The sequence below is a fragment of the Tarenaya hassleriana genome, unplaced genomic scaffold (assembly GCF_000463585.1).
Source record: "Tarenaya hassleriana unplaced genomic scaffold, ASM46358v1 Cleome222, whole genome shotgun sequence".
Classification (NCBI taxonomy): Eukaryota; Viridiplantae; Streptophyta; class Magnoliopsida; order Brassicales; family Cleomaceae; genus Tarenaya; species Tarenaya hassleriana.
This window is the reverse complement of record NW_010965558.1, coordinates 55883-65473: the sequence shown is the minus strand read 5'-3', so window position 1 is coordinate 65473 and position 9591 is coordinate 55883. Positions and strand designations below refer to the sequence as shown.

Below are 9591 nucleotides of genomic sequence, written 5' to 3'. Positions count from 1 at the left end.
TACATCCACCACCACCACCTCCATCTACTTCATTATTATGTTTCCTAATAATAAATACCAACTTATTGTTTTTAATTTTATTAAATTCTTTAGTTTGATCGAAATAGTATAATACAAAAATCATATCCAAATGATTTCATCTCTATCTCTGTTAGGGATAGGCATTACGGGAACTGAATTATACCAAATCAAAAAATTTGTTATTTTTGTCAAACAATATCGTTCAAAATTTTAAACCGAATTTTTAAAAAACGAATCTAACCAAATTTTATAAAATTTTTGAAAAACTGAATTTTTTTTTAAAATCTATTTTTTTTAACAAAAATCGAAGTAAATAATATACAACACTAATTTTATATAAATTTTAAAATATCGAATAAACTATTTCAAAACAAATCCCTACAATTTGGAATCAAATCCCTAAACGCCACCCTACCCTCTATCCTGCTCTCTATCCCTGTCTTGTCTGATTATCAGGCCTTCTTGATGTTGATTCCCATATAGCTTTAGACCCCCGCAATCAACTTGGACATAAACCAAATCAAAGAAAGGTTTATTTGGCACCAATTCATTTCAATTGTAGATTTGTTTAATTTGAATGATTAACAGTTTATATGTACTCTAATATGCAGGATTAGAACATATTAACAGTTAACCACATAACCTAATTAGACAAATCTTGTGGGAAAGGTTGAGAATCGGAGGGAGGGAGGGCACGAAAAGAACATCCCTTTCGTTCCTTGACAAAGTTTTTCATGTTTAACCACTACGAAACTCCACATCTTCTTCATCCTTCCGTTTCCCTTTTTTCATGTTCATGTTCTGGTCCTCTCATCTTCCCCAGAATTCTGTGTTTCTGCCGAAAAGTCGAGCGAAAAAGGTTGCTTTTTTATCTTTCTCTGGGAGCTCCCTTTCTGTCCCTTCGAGCTTTTTCTTCGTTGTGGGGATTTTCTTTCTGGGGTTTGGCTAGGAATTCGAAGGAAGAAGGGGATAACTATGTACCAGAAACAACCCACGAGAAGATCTTCGTTCAGGGACTCACTCAAAACACTTGAAGCAGATATCCAACATGCCAATAGCCTGTAAGCACCTTCTGGATCTTCCATTTTCATGGCGTCTTTTCGAAATTTGTCTGTTTTGTTTCCCTGTGTTACTTGGTGTCTTTGGAATTAGAGGTAGGGGACTAGGGTATGATGAACTTTTATAGCCGATTGATTCTATTGATGTTCTAATTGGTCGATTTGTGCAAAAAGTTGGGATCTTGATGATGGGTTTGCTCGCAAATATATTGTGTAAGAAACTTATGTTCATAGATAGAGACCCTTATTGAGCATTGATCTTTGGCTTAGTGTTGAGCAAAACGTTTATGGATAAAACAGGCTTCGGATGATTAATGCCCTTTTCTTCTTGTGCAACCGTTGCTGTTTCTATGTTTATGAAAATTTTGGTGATCGTCCTTATAATCTTCCTTTGCATTAGGATCATTGCGGCCCAAGTTGAGAACTTTCTTGGTTTTGCTTAATCACTTTACTCCTTTGGTTTCATCCAGTTTCAGAGAAGCAGAATATGTTCTTGATCAATAAGGAATCTACATTTTTCATCAAAGTTTCTTGAATGGTGTTCTTGCTCTGCAGGGTGGCTGCTCTACCACAAGACTTCAGCGGACAGTGCTTTCAGATGAAATTGTCTTACAGCCCGTTCGCTCCGTTCATTCTGTTTTTGATAGAGTGGATGGGCTATCGATGTACAGATACCCTTCCGACCTCATTAGGGCTCCTCCACATACTCGTATTTAAGGTGGGTTCATATCCATTTCACAGTTTCCATGTCCAGATTATGGTCAAAGGACAAAAACACATTGAACCATTCTTTCTTTCTTGCACATTCAGTTTGTTTTTAAATCCGAATCTTTTGTTGATTCGTCTAGACTTATGTTGATGGATTTCCTGCATTGTCATCAAAAGAAAGAAAAGCTACTCTACGTGAGTTTTATGGTCTGTTCTCTTCTCTCTAAGCGTTGTTTTGGGCAGTATCTCAATTTTTCAATACTTCATAAACCTCTCACATCTGAGTCTCTCCTCTGATCGCGGTGATCTTGCAGCTGTTATATATCCGTCCCTGAGACAACTGAAAGGCGAGTTTATTGAACTAGACAATGGTAATAAGCCGAGAGGCAGAAAAGGAAGTGATGGTACATTGACAGTACAAGAGGCAGAATCTGTCAGAGATGAGGAATGTGGAATATGCTTCGAAAGCTTTACCAAGATGGTGCTTCCCAATTGTGGGCATTCCTTGTGCATCAGCTGCTTCCATGACTGGTGAGAGATCATTTTACTTTCTATACTCTTATGGTGCATGAGAACTGTAAGAAGAGGGTAGAATATGAGTAGTCCGCTGAATATATTCTTCCAATCCCCTCCCGAATGAGGATAAAATCGGTCACTTTTTTTCGAGTTTCAAATCAAAATACTGATTCCTTGAGAACCAAGAAGGAATCTCTTTGAAGTTTGGTAACACGGGCATTTTCATCCATTTATTAAAAAAAAACTTTCAGGAACCCGAGGTCCAAGTCCTGCCCGTTCTGCAGAGCCAGCCTGAGAAGCGTGAGCTGTGAGGATTTATGGGTTCTGATCGGTCACAAAGATGTGCTCGACACGAGCAGTCTGGCGAGAGAGAGCCTTAGTCGTTTCCACCTCTACATGGACAGTCTTCCTCCTGCTGTTCCTGACATGCAACCCTTTCTTCTAGACTACATGCTCTGAAGCTTCTGAGAGGCCAAGTATGGATCTGATGAAACCTCTCCTCCGTGTTTATATACGTGTGTGTATATATACACACACACTATGTTATATATTTCCCTGTAGAGATGACGGTATACAATGTACAGTGGCAAATATGTAAATGTTAGGATTGAACGACATGACCGTCCTCCGTCCAAGCTTTTTTTGTGACTGGAGAGTTCTGAAACTGAACGCCAGAAGACTTAGAAGAAGATGGAAAACATATACTCAAGTAAGCTGTATTTGCGTATAGTGTTACAATCTTACAAGGGCTGTATATATATATATATATATATGGACACATGTGTTCATGCTTAAGTTTTACTTGGCAGACAACGAATTGTGTTTTCCGATCATATGCCGTGAATCAGTAGTAGCTAAAGGTGGAAAAGATATTTAACAAAATTACAAATGTCATTAATATTTATTAAAAATTGCAAAATTATATTTACTTTTTAAAATTACGATTTTTTTTATTATTGATATGTTTAAAATATATATATATATATATAAAGAACTTTTGAAATTTATTAAAAATAGTGAGTTTACTCTTATTTTTTTTTATTGGATTCAAATATCTGGAGCATTCATATTTTTGAAATATGTAAGATTTAGGTATCCGGAAGCTAAATATAGATATCGAGTTTTAAATTTTTATATCCAAGAAAGTTTGTAATTTCATTAACAAAAAAATAAAAAATAGTCGATTGTAATTTTACCTATCGATATTATACAATTTTGTACGGAGGCATAATGGGCCAATTTGAAGGAAATAAAGATAATGGGTTTTAGTTATAAACCTAATTCCCAAGGGGTAAGCTATTTTTTTTTTTTATAAATAGTTTTAGTGTTTAAGATATGTAAGATTTTGGCATATTCTCAAAACAAATTTCCTAATTGCATTATTCAGCATCTTTCTCAAAAGCTAATCAAAACATTTATTTAATCAAAAGAATTAATATTGCTGTTATAAAAAAAACCCTAATAAAAGGCAATGAATATGTTATTCAGCCCAAAATAAAGATAAGTGAAAATCTTTTAAATTATAAACTTTTAAGTGAACTAAAAAAAAGAGAAGAAGAAAAAATTATGAATAATGTTTTGGGTAAGAGTTCATGACTATTCTAACAACATTGACATGGTACAAAACACATTAAAACAAAAACATCGACAGATGTTTTTGCATCTAAAAATGCATATATTTTTCTTTCTTTTTTTGTACAATTCAAAGTGTGCCAAATTTTGGATTTTTTCTGCACACTAAGTAATATTTGGGGTTGTATTATTCTCAAATTTTGTAATTTTTATGCCTATATTATTGACAGAATAATAATATGTAACTATTCAAACGTTTATTATTATTATTATTTATTAAAACTTTTAAAATATATAAAGTATCTATACCGATGTATTAAATAAAAAAACAGGTTCCAAAATAGATAGGTGAAAAACAAATACCTGAAGCATCATAGGAGGGTGTGGATGTACAAAAACATAATATATATGTATAGGTATAGGTATATATACATATACATAATATATAGGTATATGCCGATACATATATATGACAAGAGTAGGGGTGAACATTTGATTTTATTAATAAATATTTGGTTTGGATATTTAAAAATAAAAATGGATCAAAACGCAAAATAATATATATTAATTAAATTGATACAAATATTAGTAAAATTAATCAAATACCAAAACAAAAATTAAAAACCAATATTTTTTAAAAACATATATTTTTTAAATAAAAATAAAATTTGAATAAAAATAAATATAAAAATTAAATGGATATATAATAATATAAAAAATAAAAAAATTAGAAATTAACCAAATAAAAATACTAAAAATCAATATGCATAACTAGAATATGTGTATGTAAACTATATTCACAAAAGCTAAACTTTAAACAAAAATACATTTTGATTAAAATAAGTGGGAAGAGAGAGAGTCTCTCCACTAAAAAGAGAAGTGAAGTTGTGTGAAGATGATCTCCATCCTTTCAATTTATTAGTCTCCAATCATGCCCATACACCTTTTTGCTTTTGTAAAATTATTTATTAATTTCTTATTTGGTATAAAACACTTTGTTAGTGGGCATTTTCCCATTTATGGAGCCTTTACTTAATACTTAAAAAATAAACTAAAATTCCGAGAATCATATTATTATTTATATATTTTATTTCTTTATTGTTTGTTGAATGCAACTCCATTTCTTGGCCCCACCTTTCAAAAGTTTTACCTTTTTTTGCCCATCCCCTCTGTTTTCAAAGATGAAAACAACATCATGGTTTCTACTTAATCAAGTTTTATTAGTATATTACCATACACAAACAATATATATATATATATATATATAGGGGCGGACCTAGGATTATATATATATATATATATAATATATATATATATATATATATAATATTTTAGAAGCAAACGCAAATTGTAAATCGTCCTACATATTTTGGATTTATGTAGAAATTATCAACTAAATGGATTATGTTAAAATAAATAAATAGTTAGAGACGATGTGAAGTTTTTGATGAATGTGTGAGTGAGGATTTGCATGTGGAATGCCAACAAATGATTGTGGAGACTGCGAAGGCAAAAGCATTATAATGTGCTTATCATTGGCTCCAAGAAAGTTGTCCCAAAAAAATGTATCAATTAAGTGATCTATCAAGAAGATCAAGAGCTTTAGCCATTTCCTACAAAAATAAAAAATAAAATAAACGATCCATGTCTCCGATTCCTGCCCAATAGAAAATAAATCTATTTTGAAAACAGTAAATTTTTTATATTTCAAATTACAAGACTATGATCCTTTAAAAATTAAATTATGACAAAAATAATTTTTTATATTGGGAATAGATCATATTGACGAAAATTACCATATAAACAAATTGAAAATATTACGAGACGTTTGATATTATCAGTATTCTATTTATCTATTTTTATAGTAAGATATATTTTTGTTATAATTATCTAATAAGGCGATCCGAATTCTAAGTGATATAATTATAATTGGATGATTTATGTATATTGGTCTAGTTTAATTGGTTTTAGTACAAAATCAAAAGCAGCAAAAAGGATAACCCTTTCCAAGAGGTTACAAAACTCAATCATCTTAAGAAGTAAGAGATTGATACAACAAATAAATTCACAAAATGGGAAGTATAGAAGGTTATGCTCTCTTGATTTTTTTTTATAACGGCAAATCTGTATTAATTAAAAATATATCGTATACAACCCGACTTTCTAATGAAACTAGCCATATTTGGAATGGATTCCAAAACCGTAGAATTTATAAAATATGATCAACCCCTAAAATATGACTGAATCGCTGATGTGAGTGATAGTCATTCATCCATCATGTTATGAGATGGAGGATTGGAAACAACTGAATCCAAGCATAAATACCGTGAGAGGATTGTGTCATGAATCTGTCTATCCAGTTTAAATCGAGCTTTTTCCACTGGGGATGTCGTGTTTCTTAAGATCCTTGTATTCCGCTCCATCCATATGATATATATTGTTGTCTGAATTACTGCCTTTGCCATGTCCTTCCTCGGAGTTGTTGTCTGTCCCGGTTGATTGTCAAGCCAAGCCTTGCATCGATCGACTTCAACCGGAGGTGATGGATAACAAGCTTCTGAAAATATTCTCCACAATCCAATGTTGTAGCTTGATGACATCGTTTTTTGACGTTATTTTTCTATGGTTTTAGTTGCATTTCACCCCTCTTTTCCGTACAAATCCAGCATTTAGGTCACATTTTATGCACAAATACCGTTTTCTTAGCTCTTTGATGTGATTCCAGGAATATTCGTGTAATCGTACGAAAACGGAGCTAAAACGGTGTTTTTGGAGCTTATTTGGACCACGTGACAATCACGTACGAGCTAAGAAGGTCAAGGACTTGTCGCGGGCGAGAAACGGACTTCGGAGCGAAAAAGGAAGAATATCGAGGTTTAGAACATCGATCTCGACGTTTTATAACATCGATATCGACGTTCTTCAACCTCGATATCGAAGTTTCCAGCTACCTCGAGATCAGACTTTCAGATTTCCAGATCTAGACGTTTCCCAACATCGATATCGGTGTTCTATCCCTCGAGATCTGAGCAGTCCAGATGTCGACCTTTCACAACGTCGATATCGACCTTCCATACCTCGAGATCTGAGCAGTCCAGATGACGACCTTTCACAACGTCGATATCGACCTTTCCAAACCTCGAGATCTTGGTTCCATAGAAGAATATCGACGTTAGAAAACATCGATATCGAGGTTTTTAACGTCGATATTTCAAAATCTCTATAAAAAGACCGTACGGAAACCGAGAGAGGATTCGACTTTTGGCACATTTTTCGATACACTGTAATTTTTCGGTTTTCAACACTTTGGGGGACGAATTGGAGTGGAGATTACTACATTTCATTGTTCAAGGATTGAATTCTACATACTATAAGTCTTCTATTCCCTTTTTCTATTGAAATATTATATGAATCCATGTCTATTTCGCTTTCCTCCATGATGTGTGAGTAGTTCGCTTGCTGGATGCTAGGGAATCTAGCCATGTTACGGAATTATCAATGCGCTTGAATGATGGAATGCATGTCTAAGTTAGATCCGGTTTTATGAATTGAACGTAATGCTTTCTTAGGATTGATCATCCTATAGAATTGAACTTGGATTAGTTAATTGCAAAGGAATTTGGATTAATTAATACCGGAATTCGTTCATAAGATAGGTTAAATTATTAATTCTGAATGCATAGGTTAGATTTGATAAGGAATTCTTAATTCGACCTAGGAACTATGATAGCAGACGTTAATGCTTCTAACGTAGACCTAAAGATGCGGAAGTTGATAGGAAAGCGTTAGTTAGAGAACGATAGATTCCTGACCGGACGCGTTCTAGGATAGAAGGTAGAGTTTCCCAAATCGACCTCAGACTGCAATCCAGCCACATCTATTTAGATAATCCGTAGCATCGGTGAACCCCCGAACCTACATTGTTTTTAATTATAGTTTTTTCCAAACCAACCAACAAATCTTGCGCTCTATTCTTACTAGGATCTTCATCGACACCATCACCTCTCGGTCCCTGAGTTCGACCCTGGTACCACATCGAATCCGTACCCTTGCGGAATCGACTTAGTCTAGGTTTTTATTACTTGACTCAAATCCATTCACCTAGATTGGCATGATCAAGTTTTTGGCGCTGTTTCCAGGGACTGAGATTCAGTCTTGGTGCCGGTTAGATTCTAGTTTTCCACAACCATCTACTTTCTTTTACCACCATTTGATTTCCCTCTTTCGGGAATCGAAACTTTGATTCTTTCGGTTTATGACCAGGAGCCGTGGAAGTCAAACTCTATTTCCTCCTGATCCAGAGATCGAAAGAACTCTTCAACTCCTAAGGCAACGAGGGAGATTAGAAATAATGGAAGACAACAGAAATGTTGACGACCATCCTGCGCACAATGCTGCTCCACCGAGAGCAGTCGAGCGAAATGAAGCGCTTATCTTTGGAGACTACACTGCTCCAAAACGTACTCCATTGTTATCTTGCATCAGGAGTCCGAGCATTGACAGGAGTCAATTTGAGCTTAAACCTGCATTTTTGCAAATGCTTTCTACCTCTAGTTTCAAGGGCACTCTAGATGAAGACCCTAATCTGCATTTGAATCATTTTAAGATGCAATTTCAGGCACTCAAATTACCCAACGGAACCTCTGAGGAAGCAGTATTGCTCTTGGCCTTCCTTTTCTCCTGATTAGAAAAAGCATTGGAATGGCTATATACGCTTCCACCAGATTCCATCCATACTTGGGAACAGCTTCACAATAAATTCATGGTGCGATTTTTCTCTCCTGAAGGGACTATGTCCATAAGAGGAAAGATAAACTCATTTTCGCAAGGAAAATACGAGAGCTTATATGAAGCATGGGAGAGATACAAGAGCTATCAGCGATCATGTCCACATCATGGACTCAGTCAAAAGTACCTGATAGCTAATTTCCTCACTAACCTAAGAGAGGAGACGAGATTTTGGATCAATGCAGCATGTAAAGGCAATTTATATAATATGCCCTTTGTCAAATTAGAGGAAAAGATCGATATAATGGAAAATGAACACGTATTTGACTACCTGATACCTCGGGAAGAAAATGAGGATTCACGAACTTGAATTAGTTCAATCAGACTTAAACCATCTTAGATTTGTATCTACCCAAGGTCACGAATCAACCGGACTAGAACGTCCTCGTTCAGAAAAGGAAAAGCCGTGTACAGACACATGTGCTATAACTGAACCGATCGAGCTCATTCCTTCCCAAGTATTCTCGATAGACCAGATTGCCCCACATGATCAAGATAATGTTATGTCTCTATTAAAGACTCTAGTTAAAGGGCAACAGTCTTTAAAGCTTAAACTAGACGAGATTAACGATGACCAAAAGCTGATGAAAGAGAGAGTAAGCAATATTGAGAACCACTTGCTCATTTTAGATGCACAAGTAGCCCACATAGCCGAAGAACAATGCCACGCTATAGCACTAAGAAGTGGCAGACAATTAGAGGAACGAAAAAGGGGCGGAGTAGAGAGTGGCGAATGTTCCAACTCCAACGACGCTAGAGTTGACAATGCTACAACCCCAGAAATACCATCTCATCCTGAAAACCAAAATGAGGAGATACCCGCTTATATACCCCCACAGCAAAGCCACCTCGTATAGCGTATCCTGAACGGTTGAAAAACTCTAACGAGGAGAGTCAATTTGCGAAATCTGCAGAGATGATGAAAAAA

At 34.8% G+C, this 9591-nt stretch overlaps 1 protein-coding gene across 2 annotated transcripts; it reads left to right on the top strand.

Annotated features, from left to right (window-relative positions):
* The first annotated feature begins 562 nt into the window (after positions 1-562).
* Positions 563-3057, top strand: LOC104815173 (E3 ubiquitin-protein ligase CBL-C-like). 2 transcript variants are annotated; one of them, XM_010543488.2, is made up of 5 exons: positions 563-1082; positions 1635-1797; positions 1928-1982; positions 2102-2318; positions 2555-3057. In XM_010543488.2, the coding sequence occupies exons 1-5, from the start codon at positions 997-999 to the stop codon at positions 2760-2762; spliced, it is 729 nt and encodes a 242-aa protein (XP_010541790.1). In that variant the 5' UTR covers positions 563-996; the 3' UTR covers positions 2763-3057. The 2 variants fall into 2 exon arrangements, with proteins under 2 accessions (XP_010541790.1, XP_010541789.1); XM_010543487.2 differs by having other exon boundaries at positions 568-1082; positions 1928-1994.
* The last annotated feature ends 6534 nt before the right edge of the window (positions 3058-9591 follow it).